At 53.4% G+C, this 23,530-nt stretch overlaps 2 protein-coding genes across 4 annotated transcripts; both read left to right on the forward strand.

Annotated features, from left to right (window-relative positions):
* The first annotated feature begins 316 nt into the window (after positions 1-316).
* B9D2 (B9 domain containing 2) lies at positions 317-7,209 on the forward strand. Of its 2 annotated transcripts, none has more exons than XM_010947296.3 (4): positions 317-506; positions 955-1,046; positions 3,885-4,010; positions 6,610-7,209. In XM_010947296.3, the coding sequence occupies exons 1-4, from the start codon at positions 472-474 to the stop codon at positions 6,921-6,923; spliced, it is 567 nt and encodes a 188-aa protein (XP_010945598.1). In that variant the 5' UTR covers positions 317-471; the 3' UTR covers positions 6,924-7,209. The 2 variants fall into 2 exon arrangements, with proteins under 2 accessions (XP_010945598.1, XP_010945599.1); XM_010947297.3 differs by having other exon boundaries at positions 334-527.
* A 543-nt stretch (positions 7,210-7,752) lies between these two features.
* On the forward strand, positions 7,753-21,295 carry TGFB1 (transforming growth factor beta 1). 2 transcript variants are annotated; one of them, XM_074369609.1, is made up of 7 exons: positions 7,753-9,061; positions 12,049-12,209; positions 13,460-13,577; positions 15,190-15,267; positions 15,519-15,669; positions 20,338-20,491; positions 20,989-21,295. In XM_074369609.1, exons 1-7 carry the CDS (start codon positions 8,707-8,709, stop codon positions 21,145-21,147), a joined length of 1,176 nt encoding a protein of 391 aa, XP_074225710.1. In that variant the 5' UTR covers positions 7,753-8,706; the 3' UTR covers positions 21,148-21,295. The 2 variants fall into 2 exon arrangements, with proteins under 2 accessions (XP_074225710.1, XP_074225711.1); XM_074369610.1 differs by having other exon boundaries at positions 7,759-9,061; positions 15,522-15,669.
* Positions 21,296-23,530: the final 2,235 nt, after the last annotated feature.

Raw genomic sequence — 23,530 nt, forward strand, 5'->3', positions numbered from 1 at the left:
TCAAGTCTCTGATTTGTGGTTCTGGTTGTGAAGAGAGTTTTAGGGCGCACGGGGCATCGATGTACTTGCTTACTTTGTTAAAAAAAAAAAAAGTGTCTGGGAGAAGCAGTTGATGATCAAACTTCCTCAGCCACACTCAAGATGGCAACAGCAGGGCCACGCCCCGAATGGCGGAACCGTGGGTCGCGGCTGGACAGACGCCTGTCACAAAATGGAGAAACCAGGAGAGAAAAAGTCCATCACATCTCAGCCCCGCCCCCATAGACCGCTAGGGCCAATTAGCAACCCGCAGGGCGGGGGCAAGGCCAGGGGCGGAGGCTACTGTCGCCCTAGCAACAACCAGGGAGGCGGGAGCCGGGCGCGGCCTCGGAGGGATCAGCCCCTCAGATCTCTCGCTGCCAGGAAGGTCTTGGGAGAGGCGCGAGCCAGGCCTGAGGGTCAGTGTCCGCGGAGAGACAAACATTCAAGCCCATGAACTCCAATCGTCGCCGGCGCTTTCACCTCTGGTAACCGTTAGGTGCTCTGAGGTAGGAATAACGCATGCGTTAGCTCAGAGGCGGGGCTAAAGTGCCCTGCACTTAGAACGCATGCGCCTCATGAATCTGAAGGGAGGGATCCGACTGAGGAGGCGGGGCTTTGTGCTTGTGGGCGGGGCTATGGGCCCTGGGGCGGGACTTTCCGCTGCAATGATCGGGAGGAAGAGGTTATTTTGGAGGCCGGCTGAGTTAGACGCCAGCTCCTCAGCTGGTCCGTTTCTCGCCTCTCATTTTTCCGGGGCTGTCTTGGAGAGGCAGTTAGTATCATGATTAAGACCGCAGCCTCGTGGTTTGAGAAAACTAGCTTGGAATCCCAAGTACTGCTTCTTACTTGGTGGGCCTCAGTTTTCCCATCTGTTAGGTGGAGATAATTGTACACTTTTCTCACAAGGCAATGATAATATTTTTCTCCTCTCAGGGCCATGGCTGAGGTGCACGTAATCGGGCAGATCATGGGGGCCACCGGTTTCTCGGAAAGTAGCCTTTTCTGCAAGTGGGGCGTCCACACAGGTATTCCCGGGCATGGTGCATTTCCCCACCAAGATCCCCCCAGTCTAGACCCACAAAAGAAGCCACACCCTCTTTTTTTGACTCCTTGACTCTGTCCCGGATCTTCAGCTTCCATCGGCTCTCAGGGCTCCTAAACGTGACGACGCTCTGTTCATGCTAATCTCAGGCTCCCTTCTTATCCCTTCCCATCCCATCTCCGGGGACTCTGGCTCCCACTCTCTCAACACACATTCCCTAAGGATATGGGACTATAGGCTAGACACACACACCCGGCCCCAGCACATACTCCCAATCCTCAAAACAGTTGACAGCTCTTTGACTGCATTCACTGTATTAGGGGTGCCCTGGGTGCCTCCCCCATCCTTATTATTTGCTTAACAGCCTCCATTTATTGAGTTCTTAATGTAAAATGGAAGTTTCCATCTCAGAATTAAGAAGCAAGGCTACACTCCTGTATTCATATTTCTCTGTGAGAATGTAGGAACCCTATTCTGGCAGTCATCCAAATCCATCCACACAGGCCCAATAGGGACCTTGCAGGCCCCAATTTTCATGTCTCCCCATCAGAGGCAGTACAGTGTGGTGGGATGGTGTGATGGTTAAGGCCACAGGCCATCAGGTCCAGGCTCAAATATGAACTCCCTTGCCTGTTAATTGGGAGCCTTGGAACTTGATCTCTCTGAGCCTCAGTTTCCTTGTCTGAAAATGAAGGAAATAGCAGCTAAAAATGTTTCTCCTGCATAGCACAGGGAACTATGTTCAAATTCTTGTAATAACCTTTAATGAAAAAGAATATGAAAGTGAATATATGTATGTATATGCATATATGCATGCATGCGTATGATTGGGACATTGTGCTGTACACCAGAAATTGATACATTGTAACTGACTGTACTTCAATTTAAAAAACTTTTTTTAAAAATAGCAACTAAGAGGAGGCAGAGTGCTGAGGTTAAGAGCACAGACTGCCTGGGTTCAACACCCGCTCTTGCATGTTAGTTATGTGACCTTGGACACTTGTCTTTGCCTTGATTTCCCTGTCTGTACAATGGGAAAAATAACACTATTTACCTCACGGAATTGTTGTGAGGACTAAATAAATATCAACAGCAGTTAGAAAAAGGCCTAGACTTCTAAGTGCCCAGTAAGTATTTGCCTGGCTTGTATAAAAATTGGATCCCCCCCTCAAAAAAAAGAAAGGAAAAATTGGATAGAGTCTTGTTTGTAAAGCCCTCAGTATTTATGCACAGATAAATGCCCATGAAATGCATGTGGCTTTTGCCATCATCATCTTTTCAGGCCTTGCGTCCTTTGTGATTTCACTGGTAGGGAGGGTGGTGGTTGAGATTCCCTGGGAAACTGAGATCCTCCAGCTGAGCAGATAAGAAGCAGGCTCTGGACTCAGAAACTCAATTTCCAGTACCCTACCATTCACCAGCTCTGTGACCCTGGGCAAGTGCTCTTCCCTCTTGGAGCCTCAGTTTCCTCATCTATAAAGTGGGACTATTTGTCCTTTGGTCTCCGCCATCACTCAGATCTCCATCTGAATCAGCTCCACCATGGGACCTTGGTCTGCTGCGGTCCTGCTGTAGCCCCAGGGTGGAGAACATGGTGGGGCACAGAGTAGGTGTTCAGTAAACATTTGTGGAATGAATGGCCAAATGCCTTTCCTTCTCAGAGGTTGTATCTTTACCAGTAAAATTATATTAGCCCCCACCTCCTAGGATCACATATTTGTCTGAAGAACATTTATTGAGCACTTTCTGTGTACCATGATCTGGGTTTGAGGCCCCAGGGATCCAGTAGTTTACAAGATCCTTGCTCTTCTGGGGTTCACAGTAGGGGAGACAGAAAATAAATAAGCAGATAAAGACATGAGTGCAATGATTACAGACAGCGGTAGGTACTAGGAAGAAATGAGATGAAATGATGGGAGAGGGACTGGTGTTTGGATAGGAGGGTGAGGGAGAACCCCTCTGTGAAAGTGGCACCTGAGCTGATCCTTGAAGGATGAAATACAAAAAAAAAAAAAAAAAAAGCCAGGCAGGGGGACATCTAGGAGCAGAGTTTTCTACGCAGTGGGAACAGCCAGTGCAAAGGCCCTGAGGAGGGGAACAAAAATAGGACCGGCGAGCCTAGCGGGCGGTGAGGAATGGGGAGAGTGATGGGAAATGAGTTCAGGAAGAGGGGCACAGGCCAGGCCTTGCAGGGCCTTGTGGGCTCCGGAGGAGAATCTGTCAGCAGGGGTAGGGTGGGGATTAAGAGTCCCAGAGGGTGGATTAAATGAATTCATTACTAAAGCGCTTAGCACAGCGTCTGGCATTTAGTAAGCACTGAGTGCATTTTTTGCTCTTACTCTCACCCTCAGGATTGCTGCTATGACGCACCTTTCTCGATGTGATCTGTGTTTCTCGTGAAGGACACCCTTGGGCCCATCTTAATCATTGGACTAGGCCTCTAAGTGTGGGCTGAGAATGGTAATAAAATGATACCCAACACATGTCCAGAACTCACTATGACCTAGTCCCTGTTCTGAGTGCATCGTGTCTATTAACTCATTTAATCTTCTCATAACACTGTGAGGAATGCATTATTGTGACACCCACCTTACAGATGGGCAGACCGAGGCAGAGAAAGCTAACTCGCTCAAGGTTGCACAGGCAGGAGGAATAGCGCTAGGATTTGAACCCAGACGTTTGGCTCCAGAGTTCACACTTTGCAACCCTTGCCCCTCGCCATGCCAGGGAGAAATGGGGTGCTCCAGCCACAGTGGGATCCCCTTCCGATGACTGCCTCCCACCCTGCCCTGCCTCATCTGTGTCCTGACTCTCACTGCAGGGGCAGCATGGAAGCTCCTGTCAGGTGTGCGGGAGGGCCAAACGCAGGTGGACACCCCCCAGATAGGGGACATGGCCTACTGGTCCCACCCCATCGACCTGCACTTTGCCACCAAAGGCCTTCAAGGTAGGTTCCCTGCCTGGGCCCCAGGCTAGACTAAGGGGAGGTAGGTTAGTGGCACCGATGCTTCCAGGACTGAGAACACCCAGTGCTGTCCCTGTTCCCCATGCCCTTTGGGTCCCTTTCCTGGGCAGGCTTGGCCCTGGAGAGGCTGAGCTGAGGCATCCCCAGGCTGACTCTAGAGTGTGTTCCAAATAGGGCAGAGGCCAGGGGTGGAGGGAGCAAGGTCAAGGGGAGGGCCAGGGGGAGAGGTGGTGGCTTTCACAGAGACAAACAACAGTCTTCATTTGGGAGGAAGCTGGGAGGGGTTTATGTGTATATGTGTGTGTGAGAGAGAGAGAGGTGAGGGCAGGTGGCTGTTCTGCTGGCAGCGCTCTTCAGATGCTCAGAGGGGAAATGAATATGTGGGGGAGGCCAGGTATCAGAAAACCTCCTCTAGCGGAAAATTTGGGTCATTAGAGAGGAATGGATTCCAGGAAATAGCCTAGGTAAATATGCCATATATTTCTACAATGTAAATAATATTTACTGAGTGTCTGTCTTGTGTCAGGTGATGCCAGGGAGATGTCTGATTGAGACAGCCCCTGTCCCACCCAGCCCTGTCCCCACATGGTTCATCATCCTTTGGGGGAGACAGAGCTGCCCTCAGACAGTAGGAACCTAGAGTAGGCAGGACCAAGATGGGGGATCCTGAAGGGCTATGGGAGTCCGGAGGAGGCGCCTGACTCTCCTGGGGAGTTCAGGGAGGGCTTCGTGGAGGAGGGGAATGTTTGAGCTTTACTGTGAAGGGCCAGCAGGAGCTATTAAAACAGAAGGATGGAAGAGAGTTCTGGGCAGAGAGCCACACGTGGAAGGCTCAAGGGGGAAAGTGAGCCAGGAGCATCTGGAGGCCCGAGGGAGAGCAGGAGGACTGCAAGGAGTCAGGTGGCAGGGGATGGTGTTAGGCCATGCAGGGCCTTGAATGCTAGGCTGCAGAGATGAGGCCATCTCCTGAAGGCACTGGGGAGCCAGCACAGGTGACTGAAAAGTCAGATTTTGCCTTTAAAAGATCCTTCTATGGGGGGAGGGTACAGCTCAAGTGGAAGAGCGCATGCTTAGTATACACAAGGTCCTGGGCTCAATGCCCAGTACCTCCTCTAAAAATAAATAAATAAGTAAACCTAACTACCTACCCCCCCCAAATCAAATCAAACCAAATCAAATAAATAAATAAAAGATCCTTCTGGCTGCCTTGTGGGTAATGGATTGGAAGGTGAGGCAGTCAACAGACCTTTCAGCTCTTAAGGACCCCAAGTCTCCCAATATGGGCATCATCCTTGCCTCCTCTTTTCTCAGCGCCCTCCCCTCCAGTTCTGTCCATCAGGAAGTCCTATTAGCTTCACCTTTGAAATGCTTCCTAAATCCTACCACTTCCACCCCTCTCTCCCCAGCACCCTGATCTGTCCATCCTCACCTCTCACCAGCCTATTACAGTAGCGTCTTTACTGGTGTTCCCACCCCACCCCCATAGTCTGTGCCCTTGTGAGCACCTAAGTCAGGTCACATTCCTCCTCTGCTCAGGACCCTCTGTGGTCCTCATCTCACTCAGGGTAAAAAGTAAAGCCTTACAGTGGGTCACGAGGCCCTGCTCGATCTGGTTCTGTCACCACCACCCCCTCCCCATCTCCTCTCACTCTGCTCCAGCCACGTTGGCCCCACCAGGCAACTCCACCTCAGGGCCTTTGCACTAGCTCTTTCCTCTGCTGGGAGTGCTCTTCCCTAGACAGCCATGCGGCCATACTCCTGTCCCTCCTTTACTCATTCACTCAAATGTCACCTCAGTGAACCTTTTTTTGATCACCGTTTTTCTAAAACTCCATCCCTACCCCCATCCTACCCAGCTTATTATTCTCCAGAGCAGTTATCACCATCTAACATACCCTATAATTTGCTTATTTACTGTGTTCGTTGTCTAAGATGTCAGCTGCACAAGGGCAGGAATTTTTGTCTGCTCTGTTTGCTGCTGTGTCCCCAGCTTCTTAAACAGGGTGGAGCACAGAGGGACTCAGAAAGGAGGGTGAAATGGGGCTGATCTCCAAGGGCTTTGCCTACCAGGCTGAGGAGCTGAACTGTGTTCAGAGTGAGGAAATTGGGAGACCTATAGAAGGGGGCGAAGGATGCTTCCAGCTGCCAGATGAAGGATGGGTTGGAGGAAGCAAGAAAGAAGGCCCCGAGGCCAGAGAAGAGGACAGGGTTTGCCCATGGGGAGGGAAGGAGGGAGGCATCCAGGGCAAGGCCCAAAGCATTTACCTGGGGACTGGGCTCCTTTGAGATGGGGCCACGGAAGAGGAGGCCGTGTAGAGGGAAGTTAACAGAGGCCAGACCTAAAGGGCCTTAATTGTTGAGGTGGAACTTCATACTGAGTGCAGTAGGAAATCATGGAAGGGTTTTGAGCAAGGGATGAACATGGATTCAGAAAAATCCCTTTGGCCACTATGTGTGGGTGGGAGTCCAGAGAGGAGGCTGGGGCAGAAACCTGGAGGGGAATGCCTGGGCCTGGGGTCTCCAGGAGCAGGAGACTGGGCTGCACCCATCCCTCCTTTCCTCCCTCTTTCCTATCCTACAGGCTGGCCCCGGCTCCATCTCCAGGTGTGGTCCCAAGACAGTTTTGGCCGCTGCCAGCTTGAAGGCTATGGTTTTTGCCATGTGCCCAGCAGTCCAGGCACCCACCAGCTGGACTGCCCCACATGGCGACCCCTGGGCAGTTGGCGGGAGCAGCTGGCGAGGGCCTTCGTGGGTGGCGGGCCTCAGCTGCTGCATGGGGATGCCATCTATAGCGGGGCTGACCGCTATCGCCTGCACACCGCCGCTGGCGGCACCGTGCACCTTGAGCTGGGCCTGCTGCTCCGCCACTTCGACCGCTATGGTGTCGAATGCTGAAGGACCCTGCATCAACAGCTGGCCCCACCCATATCTCAGGACACCCAGTGATGGGCAGGATGGCTCAGTGGTCAGAAGCATGGACTTTGGAAACTGTCAGACCTGACTCCAACCAAGGCATAGTGTGGCTTCTGTCCTGTCTAGCACCTCAAGCCCACTGGCTGCCCCTCCCAGTTTTCCCTTCTGTAAAATGGGGTCAGTCATTGTGTGGGCTCACAGTGGGTTGAGTGCAAAGAAGCTGTTTGCTCGTGGAAGGGCTCAATAAAGGAGAGCAGTTCTTTCAGGAGTGGGTGCTTTTCTGCCTTTCTTCATCTGTCAGATGTCCTGTGCCCCATCTTCCCACCGTCACTCTCCTTCCTCAGGCCCCCTACCCCATCCTCTGCCTCAACCTCTGACCCCTTCCCCACTCTGGGTGATGCTCCTACGGCCCCCACTCCTTGGGGCTCCCGCCCCACTGGCTCCCTGTCTTCTGGCTGACACTCTCCCCCTTTGCCCCACCTCCTCACTCTCCACTCCGGGTGGACCTCCTCGGACTTCTTGTACCGTGTCCCCATCCTCTGATTGAACCCTCTCCACCAGGTCTTCATTCTCTCGGTGACCCTCGCGCAGCTCGAGAAGCTTACACGCATCACAGTCACCCGCTTGGGTAGCGCTCGGCCGCCAGGAGGCAGCACCCTGTTGGTGGGGCGGAGCCGGGTGCCCGCCCCCTCCCCCGAGGGCTTAAGAGACCCCCCTTGGAGCCCGCCCACGCGAGTTGAGGACGGTGGCCCGGCCCCCCCATGCCCTCCCCCTGAGGGCCGCCCCCGCCCCGCGCGCTTCCTGGGTGGGGCCGGGGCGGCTTCAAAACCCCCCGCCGCCCCAGCCGGTCCCCGCCGCCGCTGCCGCCGCCCTTCACGACCCGGGCCGTCCCACCCTCCTCCTCCCGCCGCGGATCCGCCAGACAGCGAGGCCCCGGGCCGGGGGCAGGGGGGACGCCCCCTCCGGGGCACCCCCCGGCTCGGAGCAGCCCGCGGGGCCGGCCTCAGCCGGGAGCGGAGGAAGAAGCCGCTGAGGAGCAGCCCGAGGCCCCAGAGCCTGAGACGAGCCGCCCCCGCCGCTGGTGCTGCCGCCGCCGCCGCCGCCACTGCGGGGAGGAGGGGGAGGAGGAGCGGGAGGAGGGACGAGCTGGTTGGGAGAAGAGGAAAAAAAGTTTTGAGACTTTTCCGCTGCCGCTGGGAGCCGGAGGCGCGGCGACCGCTTTGCGCAGCGCTGCCCCGAGAGGCAGGATTTGGGGACACCAGACCGCACCCCCCACCGCCTCGGACGCTTCCTCCCTCCCTGCCCCCTACACGGCGTTCCCCAGGCTCCCCCATTCCGGACCAGCCCTCAGGAGCCGCAAACCCGACTCCCACGAAGACTTGACCCCAGACCTCGGGCGCACCCCCCTGCACGCCCCCCAACTCCCAGCCTCTCTCCTGAGCCCCCGCGCATCCAAGGACCCTTCTCCTCTGGGATCCAGGAGACGAGATCTCTTTCAGACCTGCCTCAGCTTTCCTATTCAAGACCACCCACCTCTGGTACCAGATCTCGCCCATCCCGGTTTTTTCCGTGGGATACCAAGAACCCACCCATCAAAGCCTCCCCGCCACCTCCGCTCCGTTCTCCCTGAGGGCCTCAACTTTCCCCCCCAGACCTTCCTACTTTTCTCGGGAGACCCCCCAGCCCCTGTCGGGGCGGGGCCTTCCTCTTGCCACCCCAGCTCGGCTAGCGCTCTCGGCTGTGCCGGGGGGGCGCCGCCTCCCCCATGCCGCCCTCCGGGCTGCGGCTGCTGCCGCTGCTGCTGCCGCTGCTGTGGCTGCTAGTGCTGACGCCTGGTCGGCCGGCCGCCGGACTATCCACCTGCAAGACCATCGACATGGAGCTGGTGAAGCGGAAGCGCATCGAGGCCATCCGCGGCCAGATTCTGTCCAAGCTTCGGCTCGCCAGCCCCCCGAGCCAGGGGGAGGTGCCGCCCGGCCCGCTGCCGGAGGCCGTACTGGCCCTTTACAACAGTACCCGCGACCGGGTGGCCGGGGAAAGTGCCGAACCCGAGCCCGAGCCAGAGGCGGACTACTACGCCAAGGAGGTCACCCGCGTGCTAATGGTGGAAAACGGCGACAGTGAGCTTGGAGGGGCAGGGGACCCTGGAGGGGACCCCCCAGGGGGCGCCGGAGTGCAGGGGTCGCGGGGAGGAAATTACCCGTAGGGGAGACTGGCTGGAGGAAGAGGACCCCCGGGGAAGCCGGGAACGTGGGTGGGGGATTCCAAAGAAGATAGGGCTGATCTCCCTACCCCCCAGGTATCTGGGCTTGAAGAGGAGACAGTGAGAGAAGTGGACCACTTTTAGAAGGCGACAGGAACATGTGGGTCGTAGGGGGAGTCCCTTAGGAGAGACGCGAAGCAATTAGAGGGTAGGAGGGAAGGGGTGTAGAAAAAGACTTCCCCTAGCAGGGTGCACTGGAATGCAGGGGTCATGGGGTGGGGGCTGCAGAGAGGGGGCCCGCTTTGAGAGAAGCGAGGACCCCAGCATTTGGGAAAGGAGAGGTAGTGGGGAAAGCTGATCCAGAGCCCAGGGGTCGTGAGGCGGGAAGATTCAAGAAGGACAGGAAAACTAGGTGTAAGCTCGGAGGTGCCAGGAAAGTGCAGAGAGGATCCACTTGCACAGGGCTCGAGAAACACGCGAAATTAGGGGAGGGCTTAGAGAAAGGCGGGGAGGGGGTGATAAATGCGGGGTAGAAAGGGGGCGCGAGGTTGTAGGGTGGGGGAAGCTAGCGGGAGAGAAGCGGAGACCCTAGGCGGGTGCCAGGGATGCTCCAGGAGGTGCTCCCGAGTATTTCTGAGACGAGAGAGGAGGAAGCCCAGTGGAGGAAACGAGCCCCAGGAAACTTATGACCCTAGAATACTGGGTCGTGCTTGGGAAGGGAAAGGGGAGACAAGCGTGGGAAAGGTGGGCCTGGGAGGCAGCAGAGGAGAGATGGACCTTGCCATGCTGGGAGCTGCGACCCACCCCCGCCCCGGCCCCGGCAGAATGGAAGGGAGATGGCTGAGTGAGGAGTTGAATCGTAGCGGGAGAGGTGGGTGGGTGCGACTCTACAAGACCCGGGCGAGGAAACAGAGCTGGTAGGAGTGAGGAAGCCCCACGTGGGTGCCACGCGCGGGGGGAGGAGCCTCCGCTTCCGGAAGGGGGCAGGAGGACCCCGCAGAGCTAAATGCTGAAAGCCTGGACCCCAAACTCCTAGTTCCTCCCTGGGAGGCTGGGGAAACCCCAGCGTCCGGCCGCCTCGCCCTCCCTCCCTTCCCTTTCCTTCCCGTGCCTCGAGGGGCGGGGATCGCGCGCGGAGCCTGGGGCGAGACGAGGCAGGTTCGGTCCCCGCTCTCGCGGCGGCGGCCTCTCCCGCCCTCTTCACCCCCAGCTCTGGGCGGGGCTATCGTCGGGCCCGCCCCGTCGGCGCCCGCGAGGGGACCCAGGCGTCCCGCGTGGCCCCGAGACTTGGGTGCCACCCCCCTGCTTTCTTTCACTTTCCCTCTTGGGCAGTGCACTTGCGGGTCTCTGGCCCATTTGTGCGCCCAGTTGCGGCTTCAGCCAAATGATGTCCCTACCCACCCGCATCTCCATTTCACCTTTTCCTTGGTCGCTTCACTTTCGTGGTAGAAATTTTTTTCAACACTGATACCTTCAACCCTCTTCTGCCTCCATCTTGCTCCCAAACCCTATGTCTTCCATCTCTTGTGTCTCTGTCTCCCATCTCTGCCTTGCCGTTTCTTTCGCATCCCCGTTACTCTCTCTGTCCCTGTCTGGGTCTCCCAGTTTCTCTCTCTCCATCTCTTTCTCTCTCTCTATCCCTTTCTCCTCCATGCCCAACTCTCCATCTCTCCCTCTGACCGTTCCTACCCCTTCTATCTCTCTTCCTCCCTATCTGTCTCCCGGCCTGGGCTTCCTTTGGGGTCTGCTGAGTAACCCCTGGAACGAGATAGGGCTTATTTGTGGTGGGCGGGGGCTGGCTTAGCTAGAAGGGGAGAAGCAGAATAAGGAGGCCCACAGAAGGGGCCTCCTCTGTCCTTTCTCTTCAGATGTCGCCACCATTTCCACGCTCCCACTGCAGAGGTCGATCTAGGAGTTCCTGACCTGCCCTCTCATTCCCAGGCCCAAATTTTTCCTGGACCAGGAAACACTCTTCCTAATTTTCTGTGTTCCCTGCCTGTACCCCTGAAGCCATTCCTACCTAGAATGAACTTTGCCTTCTTTAACCAGCTGAGGGCGGAAACAATTAGTATTAATAATAATAATAAGAGGAAGAATGTCACATTAGCAGGGAGGCAGCATGGCCTAGAGGTTAAGAGCACAGCCTCTGGAATCAGACTGCCTGAGTTTGAATCCTCACTCTGCAGCTTCCTAGCTGTGTGGCCTTGGGCAAATTGCTTCATCTCTTTGGGCCTCAGTTTCCCCATCTATAAAATGGGTATAATAATAGTATCTTCCTCAAGGGGTTGTTGAACACATTAGAGTGACCACTGTGTGCAGATCTTGTGTGACTTGCTTTGTCTCACTTATCTCACACTGTCGTCCTGCAATCAGACCTTGCCTTACACATGAGAATCTGACACAGAGAGAGGAATCCACTTGCCCAAAGTCACACAGTACTTCAGTTAGGAGAATCTGGGTTAGGAGGCAGAGAGCTTGATGTCAAATTGATCCTTCACAAAGAATAGGAACCTGAGGCTGGGAGAGGGAATGTGGCTTGCCCAAGCTCATAGAGCTGGAAGGCAGTAGAGTCAGTCAGAGCCAAATACCCTTGATCCCTACTCTGCAACGTAATTTGCATTTGAGGCTCCAACTGCTGGGGAGACCTGAGCAAGCAGAGCAAACTCCACCCCTGTGCCAGCTTTGTACTGAGGGGGCACTTCCCAGATGACGGGAAGGAAGGGTGAATAGGATCCCGCTTAAAGAGGAGGAAACAAACCTAGTGAGGAGAAGCCAGTCACCCAAGGTCATCCGGCTAAAAGGTGTCAGGGGCTTCAACCCCAAGGCTGTCAGCTCTTGGACTTGGTGTGGGCCAGTTCCCCTGCCCCTGCCAAACCCTGACATTACCCCTCTCCTTCCACCTAGAAATCTATGATAAAATCAAGCGGAGCCCACACAGCATATACATGCTGTTTAACACATCGGAGGTCCGAGAGGCGGTACCCGAACCCGTGTTGCTCTCTCGGGCAGAGCTGCGCCTGCTGAGGCTCAAGTTAAAAGCGGAGCAGCACGTGGAGCTGTACCAGGTGGGACAGGGGCCCTGGGGGCAGCCTGGGCTGGGGCGGCTGGAAGGCTGGTGGCTGCGAGGTCCACATAGATGGACCCCGAAGGACGATGAAGCACAGACCATGGAACCAAGGGACTCTGAAATGTTTAGACTCCTAGTGCCCTAGATGCTAAACACTTTGAAGGCTGGAATCTAGGATTTGGGCTCTAAGAACTCAGGGCTTTGGAAGCTGGAATCTCTGGAAAGGTTGGAGACTTTCAAAATGCTCTGTCCCATACAGTAACCACTAGCCACATGTGGTCCGTTTAAGTTGATTAAAATTAAAAGAAAAAAAATTCCATTCCTCAGTCTCACTGGCCATATTTCAAGTGGCCTGTAGTCACATGGGGTTAGCAGCTGCTATTTTGGACACCACAGATAAAGAACATTTCCATCATCGTGGAAAGTTCTCTTGGATAGCTCTGTTCTAGAAGACTTAGTCTCCAGGAGGACTGGGGCCTCCAGGAGGGCTGGATTCTCTTGACAGTTATGTGACCTAGAATCCCTGTCATATGGAGCATTAGATTCAGTAGTAGATGTTAGACTCCTGCAGGAAGGGAATTTGTCTGATGTTAAGTTCTCGGGGTCTAGAGAATTTGGCTTTATGCTGCCAGCTCCAGGGGATCATTCCACGGGGGTGTCTGGCATCTGCAACATCTGGGTTTGTGGCATGTCCAGCTCCTGGGTTTGTAAAGCAGCAGGCTCACAGAACTTCTCCAGCTCATTAAATGTGCGATTCTTAGGGTGTTACCAAGCACTGCACTTAGGGAATGACTTCTGACATCAGCCCCTCGAAAGTTACAGACCCTCAGAATTCGGGGGGGGGGGGTCAAATTTGCAGAACTGTATAGTCAGTGACCCTTACGATGTCTGTAGAAGAGTCTTAGCATCATGAACTGTCCAACCTGAAAGGGTCCTGGCATTTCACCAGAGAGGAAACTGAGGCCAAAGAGGGAGAGGAATTTCCCCGGCTATGCAGGAGGTCAGGGGCAGGGGCTGAACTGCCCAGGTACCTTCCCCACCCCCCATGCCTGAGGCTCTCTCTCCTCTCCCAGCTGCAGTGGGGGTGGGTGGTTCCTGTTGGGCCTTTCAGTGTGGGTGTCCGGGAGGGGACTGAGGGACTGCGTGGAGGCCCGTTTGGGGGAGCAGATGGAATGAGGGGTGCAGCGTACATGGTGGTGTGTGGCAGCATCTACCCACTGTCTCTCCCCTCAACGCATTGTCCTCCAGAAATATAGCAACGATTCCTGGCGCTACCTCAGCAACCGGCTGCTGGCCCCCAGCGACTCACCGGAGTGGCTGTCCTTTGATGTCACTGGAGTTGTGCGGCAGTGGCTGACCCACAGAGGTGAGGACCGCTTGCCTGCCCCACCCCTGTTTTGTAATGGTGTTGACCCCATTGTTTGTCCTTTGGTCACCCTGTCTAGCACCCTCCATCCCATGTTTGTGCCAAAGAGCCCAGACCTGGCCCTCCTCCCAGACTCTCAAACCTGAGTGATTAATGGTTAATCCATTTCCTGAGCACCTGCCCTGTGCTGGGTGATGCTGGGGTCACAGCAGTGGCCAAAACAGCCCCATCCTTGCCCTCATGGAGCTCGTGGTCCATTGCTAGAATGGGAAGACTTGGAGGGAAGACCTGAAAACCAGGTAGAAATGTCCCAGAGTAGGCAGGGCTGGGATGGGGAGTCCAGAGGAGGTGCCTGACCCAGCCTGGGAGATCGGGGAGGGCTTCCTGGAGGAGGGGACATCGAAGAGGGTGTCTGAGGGATGAGCAGAAAGGAGGCACAATAGTGTTCAAGGCAGAGAGACAGGCTGTGCAGAGGCCTTGAGTCCAGGGAGAGGAAGAGGTTTGAGTCTATCCGGTCCCGCTTGAGTCTGCAGCACCCACATCTCCCTTCCTGATCTCCCTCTCATTCATTCCTTCGTTCAGTAAATACCAGTTAGTTCCTGCTCTGTGCCTGGCCCTGTGCTGGTGGTGTGGGGGACACAGTAGTGACCATGACAACTTCTAGGCCTGCCCTCATGGGACCCACAGTCACTTCTGGACACCTAGGAAGTCTTGCCAAAGACCTAGCAGGCTGTGATGGCCACAGTGAACAGGGCCGGGATGGGGGAGGCTGTAAGTGCTGTGGGAGCCCAGAGTGGGCACCCAAACCCATCTGGTGGGGTCTGGGAATGAGTCCTGGGTGAGAATGACTGTGTCAAGACTCACGGGATATGTGATGGTTTGGCAGGTGAAAAGATGGGGGTTAGGGAGCAGGTGGGTGCTGGGCAAATGCCAGTCTTAGTCATTGCTGAGTCCAGAGCACCCAGCACAGGGCCCAGCAGGTAGCAGAAGCTCAGGAAAGCACTCCACTCATTCATTCAAGAAACTTTTCTCCCAGTCCTGCCCTGGGACAAGAGCCCAGGCTCTTGCCCCTCAGCCCTGCCTTCTCCCAGTTTGGGAGAGTCACCCCCTCTCTGCAGCCCTTGATTTCCTTGTCTGTCAAATGGGGAGCTTTGGTGAGGATGAAAGGAAATAATGCACAAAGAGTGTTTAGAACAGGGTCTGGCACCCAGTGTGCACTCAGTAGATGTTTGTTTTTATGACTGTGGGCCAGGCCCAGCGGGGAGCAAGAAAACAAGGATCCCTGCCCCCATGTATCCTGCTTTCCACTGAGAACAATGAGGGAACTAAATAGCCAAATACACATGTCAGAGATGGTAAGTGCTGTGAATAAAGTTCTGTCATAGTGGAGGAGGGGCTGTGTCCTGGAGGGCCTCCTGGAGGAGGTGGCATTTGAGCTGAGACCGGAAGGAGGATGAAGGATCAAGAGGGTGCAGTGAGAGGACAGGCAGGGGAAGGGCAGGAAGGAGGTCCCCTCACCCCTACTCCAGGGGTTTGCTATTTCCTTTCTCCTCCCCCAGGGGCTGGGATGGGCCACCCCCTGACACTGGCATCTCTCTCCCCACTCCCACAGAGGAAATAGAGGGCTTTCGCCTCAGTGCCCACTGTTCCTGTGACAGCAAAGATAACACACTCCAAGTGGACATTAACGGTGAGGCCCACCTCCCTGGCCCGGCCCTGTGCCCAGCAGCAGTGATGTGTGTGTGTGTATGTGTGTGTCTTCCCTCCCCCTGCCTTCTCACCGCTCCCCCTACCCATCCACCTCTCTGAGAAAGTGAGTGTGTGTGTGTGTGCGTATGTGCATGTGTGTGTGTATTCTTGCCCCTGCCTATCACTCATGCATCCATCTGAGAGTGTGTGTGTCTCCCCCACCCTCGCCATCCCCTGACTCCCAAACCAAAGCAGGGTTCAGTTCTGGCCGCCGAGGTGATCTCGCCACCATTCATGGCATGAACCGGCCCTTCCTGCTCCTCATGGCCACCCCGCTGGAGAGGGCCCAGCACCTGCACAGCTCCCGGCACCGCCGAGCCCTGGACACCAACTACTGCTTCAGGTGAACCTTGCAGCCTTTCACGGAGGCCTTCCGGGCTGGAGACCTTCTGGACATCTGCTGAGCAGGCACCGCAGGTTGGGCACCTGCCTGGTGCTGTGCTTGGGCTGGCATCTCCTTCAGCCTGGAGGGCTCAGGGGGTGAGGTCTGAGGCCTAGGATGCTGAATGTGTGAACTGGAAGTCCTCGATTGTTGAGATCAGCTTGCTTTCTTGCTAGTGTGTTGGAATCAGAGACCATTAGAATGTTGAACACCAAGAAAGTGGGAATTCAATATTAGAATGTCGCCATGTTAGATTCCTATATTGTTGGCAGGTGGGGGTTGGTTCTAGAATGTTGGGAATTCTAGGATGTTAGAATTCGATGTTAATTATTGGAATCTGAGAATGTTGGACTCAAGGCATGTTGGAATCCTAGAACTTCGGAATCCAGAATCGGAGGATTGCCCACTGTCTGACTGGAGTCTCCAGTGTTGGCAGATAGGAGTCCTTGAATATTGGGCCCAGAATAGTGGAATCCTGTGTTAAAATATTAGCATCCACAAATGTTGGAGTTGGAGAAAGTGGAATATTGGTAACCTAGAATATTGGGACTCAGTGCTGGAATCTTGTTAGAATTTTGGAAGGCTGAGATCTTAGAAAGTGGCAGCTTGGACCTCTTGAGTGATGGGTTCAGAACTGTGGAATGTTGGAATGTAGTTTTGAAATATTGGAATTCAGACATGCCAAGATCCTCGAGAGTTGGAATGTGGGAATCTTAGAAAGTTGGAAAGCTGTTGGAGTATCTAGAATCTTGAGATGCTGGTGTATGGTAATCTAGGAAAATTGAAAAGTTGTAGTCCTAGAATGTTGAAATTCAGAGTAGAATGTTGCTAATTTAGAATGATAGTCTGACCTTGGTCCTCCCCTGCTTCATATTTTGATGATGCCTTTGGGCTTTGTTGCGTGCAATTCTCCCGCTGGCGAGTCATCTCTGCTCCCAAGCTTCTTCACCACCAGATCCTACCCTCAGCCTAGCAACCCTGTGAGTGAATGCATGGATTGAGGTCTTGATTGCCAACAGCTAATAACGTTACAGAGAGAGGCAGCCAACCACGCGAGGGACAAAATGTCAGTTAGGAAGTCTGGCCAAAAAATCAAACCTGGAGCTGATCAAGACGGTAGATCCAACTCCCAAGTTTCCAGAAACCAGAGGAACATGTGAGCCACCACCATGGGCATGCAGCCAGCAACATCTAGAGTGTGGGAAACTTGAGCCAATTTCTCCAACAACTACAACACACAGGGGGGAAATACAGAGACAGTTCCATAGATTTTAGAAAGAATCTTAAAAGGTGAATCAACCAATCGCGATGTGTAGACCTTATTTAGATCTTTATTTATGCGGACTATTTTATTGAAAGATGTTTATGAGGCAGTTGGGGAAATGTGAATTCTGACTAGATATCTGATGATATCAAGGAATTGTTAGTTTTTCTTATGTGGTGTTTTAACATAGTCCTGATTTTCTCAGAGATCTGTATTGAAATATTTATGACTGAAATGATATGGTGGATGACGTGGGCTTCAAAATCATTCACTTGGGGAGAGAAAGTGGATAAGAGTAGAAACACAGTGAAGCTGGTGGTGACTTGAGGATTGCTGAAGCTGGGTGATGGAGACACCAAGGTCCAACGTGATAGTCTCTGCTTTTGTGTATGTTTGAGGCTTTCCGCAATAATGTTATTCTTAGCATAAATACCATCTCTATTGGGGAGCCTCCCTGACCCTTTCCCCAACATCCAGTTGGATAGGAGGCCCCTTCTGCCCACCCTGGGGCCCCCAGTGGGTTTCTTTTACTCATCAGGCCCTGTTGGGTTCTGGTAGACTGGACGGCAGAGTTGCTGGGCAAGAGCTTTGCAAGGGCCCGGACCGTTTGTATCCCAGGCAGCAGGATCCAGGCATGCACAGAACAAACGGGTTAGATACTGTCTCAGGGTCATCTGGACGGCTTTTTAAATGTGTCCTGCTGTCCCCCACCTCCACCCTCTGTTTCTGATTCAGTGGGTCTGGGGTGGGGCCCGAGAACTAGCATTTCCCACAAGTTCCCAGGCAATGCTGCCGCTGCTCCAGGAACCCCACGTGGAGAACAGCTGAGTTGGATAATAGAATCACACACTGTTCACATTGTAGGACCTCAGCACCCCGGCCAGAGCTGAACCAGAAATGCGAGATTATTCTGGACAGTGGTTCTTCCCTTTCTGTGAGTCAAGGCCCCCCTTGAGAAGCCAAAAGCCAGGAACCTTTCCCCAAGAAATATGCCTATATATGGGGGCATATGCCCCTCCCTGAGCCCGTACATGGACTTCCTGATGCCTTCCGGGCCCTTCACAGCATCTTAGTTGATCCAGCGTCTCTCGCATCTTTGTACAGATGGGGGAACTGGGTCCCAATTAGACTAGGGAGGGACCAGGCTGAGCTCACAGGAACCTCAGTTTTCTAACTTTCTTCTCAGGACCATGTGGCTCCCAGAAAGGCCATGTCTTGCCCTGGGAGGTCCTGTGGCATCGCCTCTCCCCTTCTGCTTGAGCTGACATGGTTGCACTGGTACATGAGACCACAAACTCCTGGGTGGCACAGAGTTAGCTGTGAACTGGCCCAGAGCTCCACACGTACAGGCTGCATATGAGCAGACACACCTTACCCCCTTCTCTGAGGCTCAGTTTCTTCATCCTTCAAATGGGAATAATAATAAGACCTGCCTTGTAGGGTTTTGAAATTTATTAGTTCTCTATTGATTTTTGAGTAGGAAAATACATGCACATGGACCAAACCTAGAAAGGATACTCAGAGACCCTCCAGCCCTGACCCCCAGGCCCCTCTGTAGAAGCTTTTATTACATTTATGTCTCCCTCCTGAGAGTCTCAGCATGACACACTCACACATATCCATATATGTTTTTATTTTGTCCAAATGGTAGAGTCTCTTTTTTCAGGGGAGTGGGAAGTGTACTACATTTTCTTTCTTTTAATTTTTCTTTTCTTTTATTTTTCCACAGAGGTACTGGGGATTGAACCCAGGACCTCACACATGCTAAGCACACACTCTACCACTGAGCTATACCTCTACCCCCTAATTTTTATTTTCTGGTTCTAAAAGTAACACATACTCACTATCGGGAATTTGGAAAGATATCCCCTGTCACGTTGCCAGATATCAAATGTCACTGTCAACATTTTAATATATTGCCTTCTAGTCCTTCTATTCAAAACAGAATTTGGATCATATTGTACCTGTAACTTTGCATAATGTTTCTTTCACCTGTTATGAACATGGAATATAAAGTGTTCCCAGCTGCCCATGAGTCAGGCTTTTTAGCCAAGCTCCCTACCCATCTCAACCATGGTCCTGGAGGCCAGCACATAAAATCCCATATTTCCTTCCAGGCAAGCAGAAGCCTGGGCCCCAGACTGAGGAGGACTGACTTTCACATCTGAGCCTGGGACAGAAATCATGAGTCCAGAATAGCTGAGTTTTACACACCACCACTTTCCAGTGTCCTTTTTAAAAACCTAACCTTTTGATCAGTTAACTGATACAGCCAATAATTGCTAAGCACCTGTTGTGTGCCAGGCACTGTTGTAGGCAGTGGGAGCACATTTAGGGATGAAATAGACAAAAAGTCCTGTCCTCAGAGGAAGACAGACAATGAGCAGGTAAACAAATCAGTCTCTAATAAAAGAGCAGGTGGCAATAAGTACTAAGAAGGAAAATAAATCAGAGGAAGAAGAAAGAAAGAAATCATTGGGATAATTTATTTTTCCTATTCTGATTTAAATATTTTTATTATGGAAAAATTTAAATGTATACATAAGCAACCAAGATAGTATAATGAACCCCCGTAAACTCTCATCCAGTGTCAACAGGTATTAAGATTTGCCCCATTTCAAATGCAGACATTTTCATATTCTCTTGCATAGCTGAAATGCCGTTTTTACACTGAATGGAATTCATAATCATTTGGATTGGTATTTTGGATAGGATGGCCCAGGAAGGACTCTGAGGAAAAGACATTTGTTTGTTTGACTGATATTTCTTGAGCACCTACTGCATGCCATGTGGCGTCCTAGGAGTTAAGCCTTCCTGAGTGGAGGACATTTGAACATACATATGAATGAAGTGAAGAAACAGAGCCAGAGAGGATTTCTGTGGGAATAACAAGCATTTGTACTGAGTCCCCAGTAGACCCCAGCCCAGCATGTGGTAGTATTTTAATGGACATTGTTGCACACTTAGAACATGCCAGTACACATGGAGCTGCATTGTATTTTTTATGTTCACGTGTGTGGATATGCCGTGATTTATGTAGCCTTCCCCTGTGGACAGTCATCTGGCTTCTTACAGGCTTGTTTCAAGCATTGCATGACATAATGGTTAATGTGATGCCCTTAGTGCAGTGCTGGACTAAAGCAAGTGCTTTATCAGTGATAATCATTACTATTACTGCTATTGCTGTTATTATCACATTGGGTGCAAGGGAGACCAAGATGGAGATGTGCGGGGTTGTGGGGCAGCCAGAGTGAAACATACACACACACAGACACACACACACAGACACACACACACACACACACAGAGGGAGGAGGGGCGGCCCCTCCACTCACCTGACCTGGGTTCCTCCCTCCCGCCTGCAGCTCCACGGAGAAGAACTGCTGCGTGCGGCAGCTCTACATTGACTTCCGCAAGGACCTGGGCTGGAAGTGGATCCATGAGCCCAAGGGCTACCACGCCAATTTCTGCCTGGGGCCCTGCCCCTACATTTGGAGCCTGGACACGCAGTACAGCAAGGTGAGTCTGGCGTACCAGCTCGGGGTGGGATGGGGGGAAACAGGAACCGAGGGAGGAGAGGGGGTAAAAGAGGTAAAATCAGAGATGAATTGGTGAGATGGTAGTCAGAAATAGAGACGGGGAGATTGGAGGGGAGATGGTAAAGGAATGGAGGGAAGCAAGAGACAGGGTCTGAGCAGTTAGAGACACAATGCAGAGGAGACGGATATGGGGAAATCCACGGAGACGGATAACTTGGGCGAGGCTGAAGAGGTGGGGAGGTGGGAGGAGAAAGAAACAGAGACAGAATGAGAGAGAAAAAGCCAGGGGGACAGACAGAGAGAATTAGGAAGATGGAAGGACAGAGAAAGACACTAAGATAACAAGCCAAGAGTGGAAAATGGGGAGAGGCAGGGAACGAGAAAGAAACATAATGAGATAAAACAGAGGGAGATGGGGAGAGGCTGGGAGGTTGCGGCCCACGACCTCCAACCCTGACCCCAGCCACCCGCCCGCAGGTCCTGGCGCTGTACAACCAGCACAACCCTGGCGCGTCGGCGGCGCCATGCTGCGTACCGCAGGCCCTGGAGCCGCTGCCCATCGTGTACTACGTGGGCCGCAAGCCCAAGGTGGAGCAGCTGTCCAACATGATCGTGCGCTCCTGCAAGTGCAGCTGAAGCCCCGCCTCCCCTCAGGCCCCGCCCCACAGGCCCCGCCCACCCCGGCAGGCCCGGCCCCACCCCCGACAGCCTCACTGGGGCTATATTTAAGGACACCGCGCCCCAAGCCCACCTGGGGTCCATTAAAGGTGGAGAGAGGACTGTGTCTCTGTGTCGTTGGGCGCCTGACTGGGGTCTCCCTTCCGACGTTCCCGGACCCTCCCCTCCCCCATCTGCCTCCTCATGTCTCTCCACCATTCATTTTCCGCTCCTCACATAAACACTTCCTGAGCACTTGTTATTTTCCAAGAACTCATGGTGAACACTGGTTAGATTTATTAAGCACCTTGGACTCTATTCTAAGTGTCTTATATTAATTAACTCATTTAACCACTATAACAAAGCTCTGAGACAAAGGACTTTGATAACACTCACTTTAAAGTTCAGGAAACTGAAGCACAGAAAGGTTAAGGGAATAGTTCCTGCGCATTAGGAACCTACTTTCTGGGGAGGAGACAGACATAGTAAAGCTAGACGAAGACAGGGAAGCAAGATGGGGTGAGAGATGGCTTTGGGGAGGAGGGAGGGCTTCTTGGAGGAGGTGGCCTTGGGGACTTGAAGCCAAGAAGACAACCTGGGGGAGAGTGGGGGAGGGTGTTCTTGGTAGGAGGACAAAAGCAAAGGTCTGGAGTTGAAGATGAACTTGGGGTGAGCTACACAGGCAGGAAACAAGCCAGTGTGGTTGGAAGGGAGGGGCAAGGGGAAGGGTGTTGGGATCTGAGTCAGATAGTATCACTCACAGGCCAGAAAGTAATAACAATTCTCCACGCCAGGTATGGAGCTACTAGCTCAGGCATTCTCCCCAGAGTCCAACAGGGCAGGGGTTGGGAAACTACTGCCTGCAGGCCAATTCTGACCTACTGCCTGTTTCTGTAAATGAGGTTTTATTGGAGCACAGCCATGCTCATTTGTTTATGTATTGTATTGTCTATGCAAGGGCAGAAACTGTATGCAAAGTCAAAAATATTTACTGTCTGGCCCTTGATAGAAAGTCTGCCAACTCCTGCTATAGAGACCATTTCCTCCCCACTCCACAGATGGGAATACTGAGGTAGAGGAAGGTTAAGTTACTTGTTAAGGTCACATAGCTAGCAAGCAGCAGAGCTGGGATTCGAACCCAGGCAGCTGGAGTTGAGGGTCTATGCACACAACTTCTGCACTGGTTCTGCCTTCTAGACCACATCAGGCCTGTGGGAAAGTGAAAACTTATACCTTGAGGGAGGCAGGAGCCATGACGGGATTTTGAACAGAAGGATGTGATTTGACTTAGGTGCTCAGACAGTCCTTCTGGATGATGGTTGAGAGTAGATTGAATGGGGCCAGGAGGGACTACAGGGAGACCAGTTGTCCAGGAGAGAAATGACAGCACCCTGAGCCAGGGTGGGTTTCCCTCTGCTGCGTTTCTTATCTGCTGGGGTCTTGCTGGTAAATTCTCTCCTGCTTCCTCTTTGTCTGGCCTCCCAGTTTCCTCTCTTCCTTCCTGGTTTCAGTTCCTCCCATCTCTCCCCTTGCCCTCCTGGGTCCGTGGCTCTGACCTGTTTTGCCCAGTGATTGCCCTGGGCGAGGATGGTGTGAGTGCTGAGGGTCCTTTGTCCTTGGGCTCTGAGTCCAGCCCAGCCCAGGCCAAGGGTAGAAATGTGGCCACCCCTGCTTCGGGTCTGGGAGCCACAGAGAGCCAGGTGGGGTGGGGGCAGAAGGAGTTCACTATTCAAGGACATGCTGCTGTTGTCACTAGCCTCTTGTGTGGAGATGAACTGCAGTCACTGCAGCCCCGTGAGGATTCAGCACAGGTAAGCACGCCTTCACACTCACATAGAGGTTCAAATGTGGACAGTGTCCCACGGCCATGCAAACATTTTCACCTCTCAGAGCCACAATGGACACATGCAAACTCATGCAGGACCCATGACACATGAACTGTGACACCTGGTGGCATGGGACCCGTGCTGCCCTGTTACATGCACACAGCCCAGCCTTGGAGCCTTGGCTGGGACACGGCAAAAGGCAGCCACACAAGTACATGCTGTAGGATCAGTCACAATGGCCACAGGAGCAGACGTGGATTCAGGGGCAGTGTGCCACACATACACTCCTCACTGCATCGGAGCCCCGTCAGGAAATGAAACAGAGGCTCCGGCCGGGGACACACCAGCAGTTACACAAACATCCTCCGCAGGGTCACGGTCACAACAGGCAGTGTGCATGCACACGACCTGGCACGTCACAGCCGCACCCAGACACACACCACACACGGAGATCTGACACGTCAGGATCGCACAGACGGCCGGGCCGTCGTGCCCACGGTCTGATGTCTGCCGGCCCCGCGCGCTCAGGCCCGGGG

This window comes from Camelus bactrianus, chromosome 9 (genome assembly GCF_048773025.1).
Source record: "Camelus bactrianus isolate YW-2024 breed Bactrian camel chromosome 9, ASM4877302v1, whole genome shotgun sequence".
NCBI lineage: Eukaryota > Metazoa > Chordata > Mammalia > Artiodactyla > Camelidae > Camelus > Camelus bactrianus.

What these genes read in the sequence shown, in the direction of transcription:
- B9D2 (XM_010947296.3), top strand. Translation starts at nt 472, where the DNA reads ATGAACTCCAATCGTCGCCGGCGCTTTCACCTCTG. An exon ending in CAAGTGGGGCGTCCACACAG is followed by an intron (nt 1,047 to 3,884) that starts GTATTCCCGGGC and finishes CTCTCACTGCAG; the next exon opens with GGGCAGCATGGAAGCTCCTG. An exon ending in TGCCACCAAAGGCCTTCAAG is followed by an intron (nt 4,011 to 6,609) that starts GTAGGTTCCCTG and finishes CCTATCCTACAG; the next exon opens with GCTGGCCCCGGCTCCATCTC.
- TGFB1 (XM_074369609.1), top strand. Translation starts at nt 8,707, where the DNA reads ATGCCGCCCTCCGGGCTGCGGCTGCTGCCGCTGCTGCTGCCGCTGCTG. An exon ending in AGCACGTGGAGCTGTACCAG is followed by an intron (nt 12,210 to 13,459) that starts GTGGGACAGGGG and finishes ATTGTCCTCCAG; the next exon opens with AAATATAGCAACGATTCCTG. An exon ending in ACTCCAAGTGGACATTAACG is followed by an intron (nt 15,268 to 15,518) that starts GTGAGGCCCACC and finishes CCCAAACCAAAG; the next exon opens with CAGGGTTCAGTTCTGGCCGC.